We start from the raw sequence: 18866 nt of genomic DNA on the forward strand, positions 1-18866 counted from the left end.
CCCCCAGCTGTTTTTTTGAAGTCCACCCAAAAACGCACTGGTGGGTGGATAGAGGGATGGATGGATGCATGGGCAGATGTGTTATAAAGCAGCAGAGCAAAACGCGAATGGTAGCCTAGTGGTGGGTATATAAACACTCACTGTAAATTTGGCTTCTCTGTAAGATGTTGGAGGAAATCATCTGATTCCGCCTCACAGTCCACAGAGCATGACCTGCCCCCACCCCCTTCCTGCACTCACCTCCTCCCACTCTCTCCCCTTGCTCACTCTGCTCCAGCCACAAAGGCATCTTACTGGTCCTCCCCTGCTCAGTGTTGCTCAGTCCTGCCTCAGGGCCTTTGCACCTGCCACTCTGGAAAGTCCCTCCCAGCCCCTCTCTCACCACCACTACCCACTTCTGCACATACCCAAGCCTTCCTCATCTCTAGGTCTCAGCTCAGATTGTGTTTCCTTAGAGACCTTCCATGATAAATCATGTCACCCTGTTTCTACCAGGCCCCATCAAGAAGTGTTGTCTCATTTATATATGAATCTGTTTACTTGTGGGCTGGCTGCCTCCCCCTGCAGGGCTGTGAGCTTCATGGGAACAGGAATGTGTCTGCTTTGTTCCCTGCTGTGTCTCCAACATCCAGCCTCAGGCTCTGGCATGTATAAGCCACTCAGAGAACATCTCATGGATGGATGGGTGGATAGATAGGTAGACAGATGGGTGGATGAACGGATGGATGAGTGGATGGATGGGTGGGTGGATGAACAGATGATAGATGAATTGATGGATGGGTAGATGGCTGGATGCATAGATGTAAAGGTGGGCAGGCATGTGGCTGGCTGGCTGAACAGATGAATAGGTGTGTGGAGGGATGGATGGATGAATAGATGGACAGTGGGTGGGTGGATGGATGAACAGACAGGTAGACAGGTGGGTATGGATGTGTGGACAGGTGGATGGATGGATGGGATGATGGACAGGTAAATGGGTGGATGGATAGGTGAATGGATGGATGGGTGGATGGATGAACTCGTACATGTACAGGTGGGCAAGCAAATGATATGGCTGGATGGATGAATAGTTGAATAGGCGGACTGAACGGATGGGTGGGTGGGCTGATGGGTGGATGGATGGATGGACGGACAGACAAATGAATGAATAGACTTTGCAAGTGAGGACCAGTATAGGGGTTGGGGCACTTGTTTTAAATCTTGGGAACCAGAGAAGCTATTTGGGCTCCTCAGGACAGCGGGGCCCCAAGCAGCTCCCCAGCAGCTCTTGGTGGAAAGCTGGCCCACCTTGACCATTGCTCCATTATCTGGCAGCAAGCTCGGTTAGACTGTAGGTACTCTTGCCCAGCCGTGGCCAGGAGAAAGTGAGACAGCTGACATTCACACCTCAAGGAGAGTCCATGCATGGAAGGATGGCCAGGGAGGGAATTGTGGATTCCTTAAATCCTTCATCTTTGGGCTGTTTCAGAGGAACCTCCCCTCAATGACAGAAAAGCTTCCCGGCTGCTTGAGAACTCAAGGTCATCACCCTAATCAGCCTCTCCCTTCTGCCTGCCTTTCTCATGTCTGTAAAGTACAGTATAATAACTACCATCATGAGCTACATTTAAGGGTCAGTAGTCACCAGGCTAAGCACTTTGTGCACCTTATGAAGCTGGGCTGTGAGGTGGATATTGCCATTCCAGTTTTACAAATGAACTTGAGATTCAGAGAGGCCAGGTCATTGGCCTGAGGACACACAGCCCCAGTCTGTCCTTCACACTGGCTCTAATAAGCTCCAGGTTGCCAGGGGCTGGGGGGAAGAGGGCAGGTTGCCCGGTCCTCCCACTCAACGTGTCCTGTGTGCCGAGCTGTCCATTCACTGGACCCTGTGTCCACAGGATGTGGTCCAGCCTGAACGACTGGCTGTGGAACGAGAGGTTGTGGCTCCCCGCCAACATCTCATGGGCTCAACTGGAGGACCATGATGGCCTGGTCTTCCCCCACCCCCAGGACACATTGATGGCTGTGCCCCTGGCGCTGGCCCTGGTGGTCGTTCGCTTCACCTTCGAGAGGTAAGTGACTGCGCCACCCACCCTGCACTCTCCCATCTGCAGGATCGCATCCTCATGTGTCCCTGGAGGGAGCCTGGCTTTGAGTCACAGTGCTCTTCTGGCTCCATCCTGCCCCCTACCCCAGCTGCCGCCGCCCATATTCTGAGGGTCTCCGAGGCCTGGGACATTGGCTGCAGGTTTCTGGAAGTGCCAGCATCTCAGAAAACAAGTGGGGGCCTTGGGGGGGCAGGGGATGCTCTTGCTTAGCTGACCTGGGATGGGTCTGCAGAGGCCAGTCAGTAAGTGAAGAACTCCCACCCACTCCCTCGTCCTTCCTTCCTGTATGAGTGCCTCTCCTCCCTCCCTGGGCCCCACTCTTCCTTCCTGGTTCCTTCCAATGCCTCCCCTTTGATCTCCTTTGTAGCCAAAGGAAGGGCTAGGGCACTCCAGCCCCCACTTTGGGACCCCCTGTCACTCAGCTCCTGTAGCCGGGCCCCTGGCCCTGAGTGGATGCTGAACGCACCCATGGGTTTTCAGTTATTTCTCATGCGATCCAGACACTGCCCCAGACTGCAGTTCTTCTTTCCCTGGCCGTCCGTCTCCTGGGTCCCTTCCCTCTGTCCCACGCTCTTCTACCTGACTTACACTGTGGTCACAGCTCCCACATCTGCCTGGCCCCCACGGCCCACCCCCCACAAGGTTTGCCCCCCTCAAAGCTTCCCACTCGGTGCTAGGGGCCCCTCCCGCTCCCCTTCCTGCACAGCTCACATGTGATTTCAGATTCCACCTTTTTCTAAAAAATATGTATGATCTTCGCTGCAGGATGTGGTATCTTTAGTTCCAGCATGCAGCAGCTGTGGCATGTGGGATCTAGTCCCCTGACCAGGGGTTGAACCTGGGCCCCCTGCATTGGGAGCATGGAGTTTCAGCCACTGGACTGCCAGGGCCGTCCCAGGTCCCCAACCTTCTTTGCAACCCCCTGGCGTTTCTACACCGTGCTTGTCCCACTCGCAAGGAGCTTCCTGGAGTCAAGGTTCCCGGGACACAGGCTGGACATGGGGAATCCAGGGCCCATTCATTGACATTATATTTACCAGATACTCTTTGAGCTTTTACTCTGCCAACCCCTGCTCTGAGCAGTTTGCCTGTCTTAACTCAGCCCTCATGGCCACCCGGTGAAGTGGTACTGTTATTATCCCCATTTTACAGAAGAGGAAATGGAGGCACAGAGAGGTCAAGTGACCTGCCTGGGGTCACACAGCAAGTAGGTCATCTAGGACCAAGGCTTTGCCTGAGGGATTCTGGGAGGCCCAATTCAGCCAGGCCTTGAAGGCTGGGTCTGTTTTCTCACCTATTTAGCCAATGGCTCCAGCTGAGATGGGCATGTTAACTCCTCCCAAAGATATCCCTTGCTTTTCTAAAGGGCAATGAGGTTGTAAGTAGCTTTTCTGGGGTCAAACACAGGCAGAGGTTTTCCCCATTAAGGGAAAGTGACTCCTGGGCCTGCCTTTCGCTTGCTGTGTCGCCTGGGGTGGATCTCTGGCCTTCCTGAGCCTCAGTTTGCCTATCAGGACAATAATAATAGGGTTAAGTGAGCGGCACACAAGGTGGACTTAGACACGTGCTTGGCAGATCCTACGTTTCAATAAATGGCAGTCGTGGGGCCTCCTAAGCTGCAGAGGGCCAGGGTTCCATCCCTTGTTGGGGAACTAGGATCCAGAATGACCTGAAGCATAGCCAAAAGAAAAAAACAAAACATGGCAGTCATGTCCCATTCCTGCCTCCTCCCTCCCTGCCCCCCAGCATGAGTGAGTCTGGAATGAGTCCCTTGCTGTGCTGCCCTGAACCTCAGTTTCCCCCAATGTAAGGTGATATTGACACGGTGGACATGCAGCTTGGTCCTGACCCTGGTCTTGGACACCCCCTTGTGAGCACTGTGGTGATTGCCTCACCAGGGTCCCAGCTCCTCCAAATGTCCACAAGGGAGGAGGGGATGCCGGGAGGGAGGAGCCCTGAGAAGGAGCAGATGTGCTCCTGCCTATGGGAGGCCCCCACCCAGGTTGGGGGGCGCAGATCAGAACTCAGGCAGTGAAGGGATGCTCATCCCTGCTTTGGGATGGAGTGAAGGTGCCTGCTGTTTAGTCACTAAGTCATATCCAACTTTGCCACCCCATGGACTGCAGCACGCCAGGCTTACCTGTCCTTCACTACGTCCCGGAGTTTGCTCAAACTCATGTCCATTGAGTCTATGATGCCATCCATCCATCTCATCCTCTGCATCCCCCTTCTTCTGCCTTCAATCTTTCCCAGCATCAGGGTCTTTTCCATTGATTCAGCTCTTCACATCAGGTGGCCAAACTATTGGAGCTTCAGCTTCAGCATCAGTCCTTCCAGTGAATATTCAGGATTGAATTCCTTTAGGATTGACTGGTTGGATCTCCTTGCAGTCCAAGGGACTCTCAAGAGTCTTCTCCAGCACCACTATTCCAAAGCATCAATTCTTCAGCGCTCAGCCTTTTTTATAGTCCAACTCTCACATCCAGAGCTACCTGAGTACCACCAAAGTTGATCATCTCACATCCTGAAGACCAATCCAACTATCTTTTTTTTTTTTTTTTTTCAATTTTTGGCCGTACTCCGAGGCATGTAAGAGATTCAACCTGTGCCCCCACCATTGGAAGGTGGCGTCATAACCACAGGACCACCAAGGAAGCCCCCCGAGCTGTCTTTCTTAGGTCGTGCCCATTGCAACAGGCTACCCCCTGCAGGCTCCCAAACTATGGCCTCGCCCCAGTGACCCCTGTTTCCCCACTTGGACTGACAGGCTTTGTCTCCCCTGCACCCAGATTCGTCGCCCTGCCCCTGAGCCGGTGGCTGGGCGTGCGGAACCAGATCAGGAGGCCAGCAGACCCCAATGCCACACTGGAGAAGCATTACCTAATGAAAGGGCGGGAGCCCACAGAGGTGAGATCCCCGACCCTCTCCTCCGTCCCCGTTGGCCTGCTTGGGTGCCCTGGGGGTAGCTCTGGAAGGGGTGCAAGAAAACCCCCACCGCCAACCCCTTGAATCCCAAGGCCCATCAGCCTGTGAGCAGGACTGGGTTTTGGTTTTTATCCTTATTTTTGGCTGTGCTGGTTCTCTTGTTGCTCTGCACAGGCTTTCTCTGCTTGTGGTGAGTGGAGGGAGGGCTGCTCTCTAGATCGGCATGCAGGCCTCTCATTTTGACTTCTCTTATTGCACGGAGCATGGGCTTCAGGGCGCTCGGGCTTTTGGCACACGGGTCTGGTGGCCCTGAGGCATGTGCAGTCTTCCTGGACCAGGGATTGAACCTGTGTTGGCAGACAGATTTTTAACTGTTAGACCATCAGGAAAGTCCCAGGGCTGGGTTTTTATAAGGCCTGCTTTGGGGGGCTCCACCCTATGGACTTCCCCATGGCTCAGCAGTAACAAATCCACCTGCCAATGCGGGAGACTTGGGTTCAATCCCTGGGTTTGGGAAGATTCCCCTGGAGGAGGAAATGGCAACCCACTCCAGTATTCCTGCCTAGAGAATCCCAAAAGAGTTAGACATGACTGAAGCGACTGAGTACACACACATCACCCTGTGAAACCCCCTATTCCCCTATCAACATAGGTAGACCACCCCACAGGTGAGGTTTAGGACCACGGCGCGGGGAGGGGGTATGCAGAGCTGGGTCTTGGCTGTCCTGGGACAGTGGCGGGAGGCCACCTCTGTGACCCTGGCCCCCATCACCTGCTCTCCAGTCCCAGATGAACCTCCTGGCCTCGCAGTGCGGCCTCACGCTGCGGCAGACTCAGTGCTGGTTCCGGAGACGCCGGAACCAGGACCGGCCCTGCCTGACCAAGAAGTTCTGTGAGTCCAGGTAAGCCCAGGGTGGGGCTGGTGAGGGGGTGTCTGGGGGTGCTGTGAGGGGGGCAGTCTGCTCCTTTGGCAGCTTGCTTCATGGGCTCCCTCCCCACCTGCAGCTGGAAGTTTGTCTTCTATCTGTGCTGCTTCGTCTGTGGAACCATGGTTCTTTATCACGTGAGTGTACCTGATGTGTACCTGCCGTACCCCACAAGCGCCTACTATGTGCTGGGCCCAGACTGGATTGGGGAGGGGTGTGTGGGGCTCAGGCAGAGGGGGAAACGTGCAAAGGCACAGAGAGGGCGGAAGGAATGTGGCAAGGTTACAGTGAATGTCCACTTGATGGGTGGCCTGTTGAGGACCTACTGTGTGTCAGGGCTGGGGATTCTGAATAATAAGCCTCTGGTGTACAGTGAGAGGGCCTTCCAGGTGGCACTAGTGGTAAAGAACCTACTTGCCAACGCAGGAGACATAAGAGATGAGGGTTCAATCCCTGGGTCGGGAAGATCCCCTGGAGGAGGGCATGGCAACCCACTCCAGTATTACAGTCCATAGGGTTACAGTCCATGGGGTCACAAAGGGTTGGACACAACTGAAGGGCCTTAGCACACACACACTCATGCCCACACCCTACAGTGAGAGCAGGGCTGTAGTTGGCGGGAAACAGCCAGCCTGAGTGAGAGCAGCACGTTGAGAGCCAGGAGCCCGGGAGGAGGACCCAGGCCGGGGTGGGAGTTCTGGGTGCTAACCTTTGGATATCCTCAGACTCCCCCCGTCCCTGCAGGAGTCATGGCTGTGGACGCCGGTCAAGTGCTGGGAAAACTACCCACATCAGGTGAGTGCCAGGGCGGGTGTTTGGAGGCTGGTGGGAAGATCAGCATGGTCAGAGTTCCTATGGTCACAGGCAGGAGAGCCAAAGCGGGACATCCTACCATCATTCCCCTGAGTCCCACTCTATTTTTTGGCTCCCTTGTGGAATGGAGAGGGGCCAGGAGTCAGGACACTCAGAGCAGGAAACCACAAAACCACCACTCTGGTTACCTTTACGGACAAGGAGCTCATGCCTTCCTCACTCATTGGGATTCATGTGTGGTGGGTTTGAGCAAATGGGGAGGGCCTTGCCCCATACCCCATGCCCTGTGGGCGCCTCCACTCCCCACAGCTAACCTTGCACCCCTGCCACAGCCCCTGAAGCCAGGCCTGTACCACTGGTACCTCTTGGAGCTGAGTTTCTACATCTCTCTGCTGATGACACTGCCCTTTGACACCAAGCGCAAGGTGAGGCCAGGCCAAGACTCTGGCTGAGGAAGTGATGCCCTGGGATGATTATGACCCAGTTCCAGGTGGGGAGGGGTGGCCTTATCCCACACCCCAAGAACCTTGGCACCTCAGGGAGGTGGCAGGGTATCCATCCTCCAAGCAACCTCCCTGGGAGGGCCTGCTCCAGCCACCCAGCGTCATCCCAGCTGTAACCCTCCCTCTCACACAGGACTTCAAGGAGCAGGTGATTCATCACTTCGTGACCATCATCCTGATCAGCTTCTCCTACAGCTTGAACCTGCTGCGCATCGGCTCTCTGGTGCTGCTGCTGCACGACTCCGCCGATTACCTGCTAGAGGTGGGCGGGGCCCAGCCTGACTCCTTCCGGCTTCCACCCCACCCCCCCGCCCCGCCCCACCCTCCCTGGTGCCCCTGGGGTTGAGGCCCCACCCCCTGTCACCCCCTATCTGCAGGGAGCTGAGGCCCCACCCTATGTCTATCTTCAGGGAGCTGAGGCCCCACTCCCTGTCAGTCTTGAGAGGTGAGGCCCCCACCCCTGTCACCCCTGCAGATCACACTTTACCTGTCTAGGCAGTTCCTAGAGATAAGACCCTGCCCCAACTCACCTGGCCCAGCCCCGTGGCCCTTTTTCCCTGGAAGGAGGCCCTGCCATTTCTTGGCCCTGCCCCTCCCACGTCTATTTCTCTCTGCTGCCCTCCCCAGGCCAGTAAATTGTTCAACTACATGCACTGGCGGCGCATGTGCGACACTCTGTTCATCATCTTCTCGCTGGTTTTCTTCTACACTCGCCTTGTGCTCTTCCCCACCCGGTGAGTCAGCCCTTCCACTGTGGGGCGTGGGGGTTCGGGGGGAGAGGTGGCTGAGATACGGGTCTGCCTCGCCATCGGTTCTTGGGTTCCCCAATCCAGGGAACTGGGGCCGTTGGCTGGGAAAGGGGTTTCCAACACAGGGCACAGCCTGTGCAAAGGCCCAGAGGTAGGCAAACAGAGCACTGGGCTTAGCCATCATCGGCCCCGGGTGCCTGGAACACGGACTGGGAGACCTGGTTGGGTCACCGTTTGGTCAAGTCTTTGGGACTTTGCTGAGCCTCCCGCCTCCCTCCTCTTTCACGCCAGCAGAGGGAACAGCGGGAAGGTCCTGTGGAGCTGACACTGGTGGATGGAGAAGTATAATAGGCAAACAAGTGGGTTTCAGAATATGTGCAGCTGTGATTGTGCTAAAGAGAAGAAAAGTCAGGAAGGGCACAGGAACTGTGTGGAGAGTTGGAATTAAGGTGGTTGGAGAAGGCCTCACTGACAGCATTCTAGAGGCAGGATAGTGTCCAGCATGTTGGAAGAACAGAGTAGAAGATCCCTGTGGGGGAAGCAGAGGGAGAGAGGGAGGAAGTGAAAGTGGAGAACGATGGGACAGAGTATGCAGGGCTTTGGGGAGAAGCGGGCCCTTATCCCAAGTCACTTGGGAGCCCTGAGAAGAGGACTGGAGGGACCCGATGTGGGTGCTCACAGGCTCTCTCTGGTGGCTGCTGGGGGAATAGCTGGTAGGAGGCTGGGGCTGAAGCTGGGGGCCAGGGCCCAGATGACAGCACTGGCCCAGGTAGCCAATGATGGGGCAGGACCAGGGCAGGTGAGAGAAGTGTGTGGGCTCAAGGAGATGACTCAAGGGTTATGAGATGGGAATGGGGTCAGAGTTGCTGCTTGAGGAACAGGAGCTTCGCTGTGACCGTTCTGGGTTTAAGGGGCTGGCAACACCCCCAGTCACCACCACAGCCACCGAAAAGTGGAGGAAGCGGTGGACACTAGCCTGGGGTCCTGGGGAGAGGGGCAAATGTTCAGTGTTTTCATCCACGAGACTGGATGGGGTCACCGGAGACCAGGTGTTGACAGAGAGGCCCAATTCTGGGGTTGTGGGTCAGGGGAGCCTGCAGAGGAGATGGAGAGGGAGCAGCCATGAAGTGGGGACCTGGGAGTGTGGGTCCCTGAAGGTTCAAGGGGAAAGAGGAGGTGGGCAGGCCAGCCAGGTGCCTGCTCTCTGATCAAGGCAGGTCACTGATGACCCTACAGCTGATCTGGGTGGAAAATGACGGGGACCTGAGAAGGTGTGAAAGGACCACCCAGGAGAGCTACTGGGACACTAAGCTCCCCCTAGGGGTTCAGGGTTATGGCTGCCAGTTGGCCAGCTTGTGCATTCTATGAATTTAATATAATCAGGTGAGGGGATTACTAAACTGCCCAACTGAAGAGCACAGGCATTACTCTTTGGTGGGAGGAGAGTAATGGGGAGCCATAGAAGGTTCTAGAGCAGGGAAGGTCATGCAAGTTAGAGATTCCCAGGACTGGGGGCTACAGCAGCCAGTAAAGCCCTGCCTCTCCCTCCCGCCCACCCACCATAGGATCCTCTATACCACTTTCTTCGAGTCCATTGGCAACTTCAGCCCCTTCTTCGGCTACTACTTCTTGAACATACTTCTGGTGATTCTACAGCTGCTGCATGTGTTCTGGTCTTGGCTCATCCTTTGCATGATCTACAGCTTCATAAAGAAAGGCCAGGTAGGGAGTCTGGTGGTTAAGACTCCATGCTGCCAATGCAGGGGGCGCAGGTTCAATCTCTGGTTGGGGGAACCAAGATCCCCTGTGCGGTGCTCGGGGCCAAAAAAAAAAAAAAAAAAAAAAGTTAATTAATTAACAAATAAATTTATAAAGGAAAGAAAGACCAGATAGGGCCGGGGTAGTGTTGGCTAGCGGCATGCCTCTCTGGGGCCCCAGCCAAGCCAGTCCCCTGCCTCCTCCTCTTCCCCAGATGGAGAAGGATGTTCGCAGTGACGTGGAGGAGTTAGACTCCAGCGATGGGGAGGCAGCCGAGGAGTGTCCTCAGATGAAGAATGGGGCGGCACAGCGGCCCGGAGCAGCCCCCACTGACGGCCCTCGGAGCCGGGCAGCCGGTCGCATGGTTAACCGGCATACACCAGCCACGTAGCCGGCCAGAGGACTGGCCGCGAGGGGGGCTGCCCCAGCGTCGGGGGCAGCTCTGATATGTGGGGCGGCTGGACTGCGGGATCTCGGGCAGACTTTGTGGAGACAAGGGAGGGCCCCAGGTGGCGCTGATGATCGGTCTCCAGCCCCTTCCTTCAACCCACCCTCCCACCTTCTCTGAGCAACCAACAGAGCTGGGGGAAGAGGGGCGGCGGGCAGCTACAACGACACGCCAGCCCGCTAGCGCCACCTGCAGGCTGCAGCTGGCAACTGTGAAGAGCGCCGGGCGGAAAGGGGTCCAATAAACCTTGACCGGAGCCAGATTCTCTGCCTGAGAGCTTGTGTCCCCCTTACAGCTCCTCATCCATCCCCAGAGGCCCCAAGGCAGCCAGGACTTGGGTACCCCACCAACGGGACCCTCAGTGCCACCCCAAGATACATGCTCACCCCTTGGAGACCCAGAGAGCAGGCAGTGCATAGAGACCCCCTTGAATGAGTCCCCATCTCCCAGCCAGCGCCTGAGCCAAGCCATCTCCTCCCACAGCAGGGCAGCCCTGCATTAGCTACTCACAGACCCTGAGTACAGATGAGCAGGTACTGAGCTCAGACAGGTGGAGTCCTTTGCCCAAGGCCACACAGGTCCAAGCAGATGGGCAAAGGGGAGACTCACGCCTGTCCTGCAGTTCCCTCTCAAGGCCATCCCCAAGGTCCCCAGGACCCCCCTGAAGACAGTGAAATAGTGGTGGGGGTGGGAGAACGTACTTCAGGCTCCTTCTCAAGGGTCCACCTGGGAGAATTCAGCATCTCCTTATGAGCTGTGCAGAAGGGTACCCCCACCCCAGTGCTCCAGAATCCACAGCCTCAAGGTTCCACACAAGACCAGAAAGGGGTGCCTTCTGGAAACACCAGAGACGGGGTTGGAGAAGAGAAAGGGTAGGGACACCAATCTTGCCTTCTGTGCTTCTCAGCAAAGAGGAGAGGGTGGGAGTAGGGAGAGATGGCAAAGAGGAGAAAGGTTCCTGTTCTGTGTCCACTGAGAGACAAGGACAGAGGGAGAGGAAGGCAGAGAAAAGAGATTCATGTGATCCAGCAACCCCAATCCCGGGCATATATCCAGGCAAAACTAATTCAAAAAGATCCATGCACCCCTGTTAATAGCAGCACTGTTTACAACAGCCAAGACATGGAAGCAACCTAAGTGTCCTTCCACAGATAAATGGATAGAAAAGATGCATATACACACAATGGAATATCACCCATAAAAAAGAATGAGATAATGCCATTTGTGGCAACATGAATAGACCTAGAGGTTATCTAGATAGACCTAAAGTACAAAAGTGAAAGTGTTGGTCACTCAGTCATGTCTGACTCTTTGCAACCCCATGGACTATAGCCCACCAGGCTCCCCTGTCCTTGGAATTCTCCAGGCAAGAATACTGGAGTGGGTAGCCATTCCTTTCTCTAGGGATCTTCCTGACCCAGGGATCTGCTTGGGGCTCTTGCATTGCAGGCAGATTCTTTACTGTCTGAGTCATTTATATATGAAATCTAAAATATGACACGAACTTATATTTATGAAACAAATAGACTCAAGGGGGCAGGGGAGGGACACATTGGGAGTTTGGGATTGGTAGATGTAAACTAGTATGTAGAGGATGGATCAACAGTAAGGTCTTACTGTATAGCACAGGGAACTATATTTAATGTCCTGTGCTAAACCATGATGGAAAAGAATATGGAAAAAAATATACATATCTGAATTACCTTACTATACAACAGAAATTAACACAACTTTGTAAATCAATTATACATCAATAAAGTAAAAAAAAAAATTAAAAAGAGGCAGATGTTAAAGATGCCAGAAAGAGGGACTGAAAAGATGAGAAGGGAAAACAGTAAGAACAGCTGAAATGGCATGGGAAGGAACAAACAGGAAAACAGAAGGGACGGTGTGGGAGGCAGAAAAGAGGAGGCGTTGGAGAGAACAGAGAGAAGAGGGAGAGCAGACTAGGAGCTTGGTGGATGCCATCTCTGAAGATGGAGTGACCTAGAGGGAAGAACAGGAGAGGAGAGGAGAAACGGGGGGCAAGGAACAGAAGAACGAGCTGTGAAGGGTTGTCACGCAGAAATGTGAAACAGGAAATGTGACGAGAAAGAATCAGATCCTGAGGGGAGAGAGGGATGAAAAGGTGCGCAGTGGTCCACACAGGACAGAGGTGACAGACAAAAAGATGTTCAGGCTCCCTTGATCTACTACTGCTACTGCTAAGTCACTTCAGTCGTGTCTGACTCTCTGCAACCCCAGAGACGGCAGCCCACCAGGCTCCCCCGTCCCTGGGATTCTCCAGGCAAGAGTACTGGAGTGGGCTGCCATTTCCTTCTCCAGTGCATGAAAGTGAAAAGTGAAAGGGAAGTCGCTCAGTCGTGTCCGACTCTTAGCGACCCCATGGACTGCAGCCCACCAGGCTCCTCCGTCCATGGGATTTTCCAGGCAAGAGTTCTGGAGTGGGCTGCCATTGCCTTCTCCGCCCTTGATCTGAGTAAAGCGCAAATTAAACCGAAGATGAATGCCGGTTCTCCTTGCTGTCCCAGCAAAAACAGAGTGACAGCACCCTCTGTGGGTGAGATTTGCAGGGGAAAAGGATAGACCCGGACCACGCCCCACCCCACCCCACCCCGGCGTGTGAGCACACGCACACACACACACACACACACACACACACACACCCACACACCCCTGGGGGTTTCGGCAGTAAACACAAGGGTAAATGTCTTACCTCTTTATCCCTAAAGATACATCCAGTTTTTCCTAGTACATCTGCAGCTCAGTCAGAAAAGGACAACTGACCTAAAAACAAAACAGAAGCAAAAACCACAATGGGCATTTACAGAAGAGATGTTGCTGTTGCTAGTTGTTAAGTCGTGCCTAACTCTTTGCAACCCCATGGACTGTAGCCCGAGACGCTCATCTGTCCATGGGATTTTCCAGGCAAGAATATTGGAGTGGGATGCGATCCTTAAAGCCAATGAGCATATGAAGACATACTCAAATCCCAATATCAATCAAGGAAACACAAAGCAAGACGGTGAGATACAATTTCAGACCCATTCAGTTGTCAAAAATAAATTGGCCAAAGCAAGTGTTGGAGAAGATGGGAATCAATAACCTCACATATAGGGCTTTCTCTGGTGGTCTAGTGGTTAAGAATCTTCCTGCCAATGCCAGGGGCATGGGTTTGATCCCTGGTCCAGGAAAGATCACATATGCTGCAGGGCAACTAAGCCCACGCACCACAGTTACTGAGCTGGAGCGCCTAGAGCCTGTGCTCTGCAACAAGAGAAGCCATGGCAATGAGAAGCCTGGGCCCCTCAGTAAAGAGTAGCCCCTGCTCAATACAACTAGAGAAAGTCCACATGTAGCAACAAAGACCCAGCACAGCCAAAAATAAAAATTAATTAATTTTTTAAAATTAAAAAAAAATTTAAATAACCTCACATGGGGGGTTATAAATTGGTGCAACCACTCAGGATCTATAAAGTTCAGAAACAACTCAAACAAAATGATGTATGGTTTAGACGTGAACATCTATTAGTAGAATTATTTCTGTAATAAACAGAAAACAAACACAAAATTCAGAAAATTCATGTCACTTTTGATCTTGGGAGGCAGGGAGATGGGATTCAGGTAGATTTAAATTACTAGCACTGTTGTAGCTTTTGAAGTTGTGGGGTGTACAGACACCCCTTCTATTATTAATAAATACAACTTAAACAGGACATGCAAAAAGACAACCAGCAGGGTGGGAGAAAATATTCACAAATCTTATATCTGAAAAGAGTCTCAGTTCAGTTCAGTTCAGTTGCTCAGTTGTGTCTGACTCTTTGTGACCCCATGAACCGAAGCACACCAGGCCTCCCTGTCCATCACCAACTCCTGGAGTCTACCCAAACGCATGTCCATTGAGTTGGTGATGCCATCCAACCATCTCATCCTCTGTCATCCCCTTCTCCTCCTGCCTTCAATCTTTCCCGCATCAGGGTCTTTTCCAATGAGTCAGCTCTTTGCATCAGGTGGCCAAAGTATTGGAGTTTCAGCTTCAACATCAGTCCTCACAATGAACACCCAGGACTGAGCTCCTTTCGGATGGACTGGTTGGATCTCCTACAGTCCAAGGGACTCTCAAGAGTCTTCTCCAACACCACAGTTCAAAAGCATCAATTCTTCTGCGCTCAGCTTTCTTTATAGTCCAACTCTCACATCCATACATGACCAGTGGAAAAACCATACCCTTGACTAGACAGACCTTTGTTGGCAAAGTAATGTCTCTGCTTTTGAATATGCTATCTAGGTTGGTCATAACTTTCCTTCCAAGGAGTAAGCGTCTTTTAATTTCATGGCTGCAATCACCATCTGCAGTGATTTTGGAGCCCCCCAAAATAAAGTCTGTCACTGTTTTCACTGTTTCCCCATCTATTTGCCATAAAGTAATGGGACCAGATGGCATGATCTTCGTTTTCTGAATGTTGAGCTTTTAAGCCCACTTTTTCACTCTCCACTTTCACCTTTATCAAGAGGCTTTTTAGTTCCTCTTCACTTTCTGCCATAAGGGTGGTGTCATCTGCATATCTGAGGCTATTGATATTTCTCCTGGCGATCTTGATTCCAGCTTGTGCTTCTTCCAGCCCAGCGTTTCTCATGATGTACTCTGCATAGAAGTTAAATAAGCAGGGTGACAATATACAGCCTTGACATACTCCTTTTCCTGTTTGGAATCAGTCTGTTGTTCCATGTCCAGTACTAACTCTTGCTTCCTGACCTGCATACAGATTTCTCAAGAGGCGGGTAAGGTGGTCTGGTATTCCCATCTCTTTAAGAATTTTCCACAGTTTATTGTGATCCATACAGTCAAAGGCTTTGGCATAGTCAATAAAGCAGAAATAGATGTTTTTCTGGAATTCTCTTGCTTTTTCCATGATCCAGCGGATGTTGGCAATTTGATCTCTGGTTCCTCTGCCTTTCCTAAAACCAGCTTGAACATCTGGAAGTTCACGGTTCACATATTGCTGAAGCCTGGCTTGGAGAATTTTGAGCATTACTTCACTAGCGTGTGAGATGAGTGCAATTATGCGGTAGTTTGAGCATTCTTTGGCATTGCCTTTCTTTGGGATTGGAATGAAAACTGACCTTTTCCAGACCTGTGGCCACTGCTGAGTTTTCCAAATTTGCTGGCATATTGAGTGCAGCACTTTCACAGCATCATCTTTCAGTATTTGAAATAGCTCAACTGGAATTCCATCACCTCCACTAGCTTTGTTCATAGTGATGCTTCCTAAGGCCCAACTGACTTCACATTCCAGGATGTCTGCCTGGAGATGTGATCACCATTGTGATCATCTGGGTTGTGAAGATCTTTTTTGTACAGTTCTTCTGTGTATTCTTGCCACAGAGTCTAGTAAATAGCATACGTAAGGAACACTTACAACTCAACAACAAGAAAATATTTTAGAGATGAGCAAAGGACTTCAGTTGACTTTGCTTTTGGAGTCGATTGCCATTTCCTGCTCCAGGGGATCTTCCCAACCCAGGGACCAAACCCGCCTCTCCTGCGTCTTCTGTATTGGCAGGAGGATTCTTTACTGCTGAGCCACCAGGGAAGTCCAACTGACACAATGGTATTATCCAAACTACAGACCATCAGAGTTTTCCAACTGTCCCCCTTGTATGCTATATAGGATGCAACCCAGGGTCACATGATGCATTTAGTTATCCTTTGTCTCGTCAATTATCTTTTTCATCTAACCTGGGAGAATTCCTCAGGCTCTGTGTCTTGAGTAACTTTGCCTCCTGATCAGCAGAAGTCTGCTGTCTTTGGACACACACTCTTATCATGTCCTAGGTGAATACATGATGTCCCAAACAGGGGACTCGATCAGGCCTCCTGTGTCCCAGGAGAGGTTGTGGCTCATCGGTGGAAGGCAAGGCTGTGTGGAGCCTGCTGGGTGGACCTGAGGTCTCTGAGAGCCTCTGATGAAACCTCAGAGCCCGTAGACCACTAAGAGGAATTCGAGGACATCCAAGGGGAAACTGAGGAACGGGAGCAGAGTTGCAGCTGCAGGAACAAAGGGGAAGGACCAGCCTGGACTCCCCCAGGGCCAGCTGGCAAACAGGGATCCAGGGCTTCTCACAGACCCAGACACCCCCTGTCCCCTAACAAGGAATCCTGCTTCTAGTGCTGGCCCCTGCCTCCAGCCAGTTCTCCTTCCTGTGCTTGTAGGCTTCCCCTTTCTCTTGGACATGCAGACACCACCAGTACCTTCAGCCTGACCCACCTCAACCAAGGCAGTGAGCACCTCTGCTTCCTGAAAGGGGATGGTAGAACTCCAGCCTCCCTCCCAGAGAAAAACAAGATTAGGGCGTCAGGCCTTTTCTCTGTTCACCGACCTCTGATATGATACAGTACTCCTGGATCTTGCCTGACCTGAAGGTGTCCTGTCCATCTAGTGCCCCATGCCCTTGGCCCACTAGCCCCTCAGGATGAATTAGGAATTCTGGTGATTTTCATTCACTGCTGCTTACATCCTGCAGCTGCTCATGTTTGTTCCTCCATGTGTATTCTCATGGGTCCTGTGGGCTTGTGCATATTATCATGTGTGTGTTGTGTGCTTTCCCCACAGAGGATGTTTTATTCTACAGAGAATGTTTGTGTGCATCTTTATAGGAGGGCCCAAAAGTCTTCTCCAAGGTGCTGAAAGTTCACCATTCAAGACCCACATCCACTCAGCTTCCCAACTGAGTTACTCCTCCAAGAAGACTTCTCGGATTGCCCCCACCTCCTCTTCAACTAGGGGGGATGCGACATCCACTGCCTATGCCTTCAAGCCCCCCAGCCTCCCTCCCCTGCACTTGGCCCTGCAAAGCCTGGCATCACCTGTGCAGACCCTAGATTCACAAGTCAGGACTGAGAGCCCATCAGCTTGACCAGGACCTCCTGACTGGACAACAAGCACCTTGCCAGGGAGGGAGGCTGCACTCAGCCAGAGAGGTGACCTGGCACCAGATTAGGACACGCACAATAGAGAAAACCCAATGACACAGGAAAATAAGGAACTAACACAGATTAAAGAAATCAACAAAACAGAGGGCAAAGGAACAAAACATGGCAAGGATAAAAATTCTGACTCTGGGAACATTAATAAGAGAACCGCCTGAAGAGAATGAACAAGAAGGAAATGAGGAGAGTTTTTAAAATACATATGGGAAGACTAAGAATAATTATGTATCAAAAAGACAAGAGATAACAAATGTTGGAGAGGATGTAGAGAAAAAGGGAACCACAGTGCACTGGCGGTGGGAATGTAATCGATGCAGCCACAGTGGAAAACACTACAGAGATCTCCCCCAAATTAAAAATACAATGCCATTTGTTGTTGGGGTTCAGTCGCTCAGTTGTGTCTGACTCTTTGTGACCCCATGGACCTCAGCACCCCAGGCCTCCCTGTCCATCACCACCTCCCGAAGTTTGCCCAAGTTCGTGTTCATTGCATTGGGGATCCAGCCATCTCATCCTCTGACACCCTCTTCTTCTTCCCTCAATCTTTTCCAGCATCAGGGACTTTTCTGATGAATCAGCTGTTCGTATCAGGTGACCAAAACACAATTACCATCTGATCTAGCAACTCCACTTATGGGTTTTTATCTGAAGGAAACAAAATCACTGTCTTAAAAAGATAAATGCACTGTCCCCCATTTCCACAGCAACAGTATTTACAATAGCCAAGATACGGAAACAATCTTAAGTGTCCACTGACAGATGAATAGATAAAGAAGATGTGATGTATATACAATGGAATATTATTCAGGCACAAAAAGGAAATCCTGCCGTTTGCAACCACATGGATGGATCTTAGAGGCATTATGCTAAATGAAATAAGTCAGAGAGACAAAGACAAATATTGTATGATCTCACTTACATGTGGAATCTTAAAAAGAAAACAAAAACCAAGCTCATAGATACAAAGAACAGATTGGTAGGTACCAGAGGCAGGGGAGGGAATGGGACAGACAAAATGGTTGAAGGCAATTTTTAAAAACTATATAAACTATATGCTAATAAATTTGACAATCAAGATGAAATGAATTTATTTATGGGGAAATATAAAATGCAAAAATTGTATCATGAACAATCAGAACACTTGACTAGACCCATAAATGTCAATAAACTTGGAATAATAGTAGAAAACAGAAACCTACCTCTCCTTAAAGCACAAAACCTAGAGGATTTTACAGTCAAGTTTTATCGCCATTACAAGTAGCACATAATTCCCATCGTATTCAAATTGATACCAAGATTAAAAAAAAAAAAAAGTAGGGTGCAGGACTTCCCTGGTGGTCCAGTGGATAAGAATCTGCCTGGCAAGTCAGGGGAGATGGGTTCGATCCCTGGTCCAGGAAGTTCCCACATGCCATGGAGCAGCAAAGCCCAGGCACCACAACCACTGAGCCAGTGCTCCAGAGCCAGTGTTCTGCAACGAGAAGACACCGCCAACAGAAGCCCGTGAACCGCAACTAGAGAGTACCCCTCGCTCGACACAAGGGAAGGCTTGTGCGGCAACAAAGACCCTGCCCAGCCTAAATAAATAAATAAATCCTTTAAAGTAGAGGTAGGGTAGAATACCCAACTTCTTTTAAGAGGATGATAAAGACTACAAACCATA

At 51.6% G+C, this 18866-nt stretch overlaps 1 protein-coding gene across 5 annotated transcripts in view; it reads left to right on the forward strand.

The window, feature by feature from the left end:
* Nucleotides 1-10474, forward strand: part of CERS4 (ceramide synthase 4) — a 35240-nt gene extending 24766 nt beyond the window's left edge. For all 5 annotated transcript variants that reach the window (XM_086409660.1, XM_086409661.1, XM_086409662.1 and 2 more), the window contains 10 exons: nt 1881-2054; nt 4880-4997; nt 5799-5917; nt 6021-6078; nt 6686-6736; nt 7087-7179; nt 7391-7519; nt 7885-7991; nt 9572-9728; nt 9979-10474. In XM_086409660.1, coding sequence (XP_086265786.1) covers nt 1882-2054; nt 4880-4997; nt 5799-5917; nt 6021-6078; nt 6686-6736; nt 7087-7179; nt 7391-7519; nt 7885-7991; nt 9572-9728; nt 9979-10155 — 1182 coding nt within the window. In that variant the 5' untranslated portion in view covers nt 1881 and the 3' untranslated portion in view covers nt 10156-10474. The remainder of the gene's footprint in view (nt 1-1880; nt 2055-4879; nt 4998-5798; nt 5918-6020; nt 6079-6685; nt 6737-7086; nt 7180-7390; nt 7520-7884; nt 7992-9571; nt 9729-9978) is intronic.
* The last annotated feature ends 8392 nt before the right edge of the window (nt 10475-18866 follow it).

Source organism: Bos grunniens, chromosome 7, assembly GCF_055505025.1.
Source record: "Bos grunniens cultivar Pamir isolate PY7600 chromosome 7, Bosgru_T2T1.0, whole genome shotgun sequence".
Classification (NCBI taxonomy): Eukaryota; Metazoa; Chordata; class Mammalia; order Artiodactyla; family Bovidae; genus Bos; species Bos grunniens.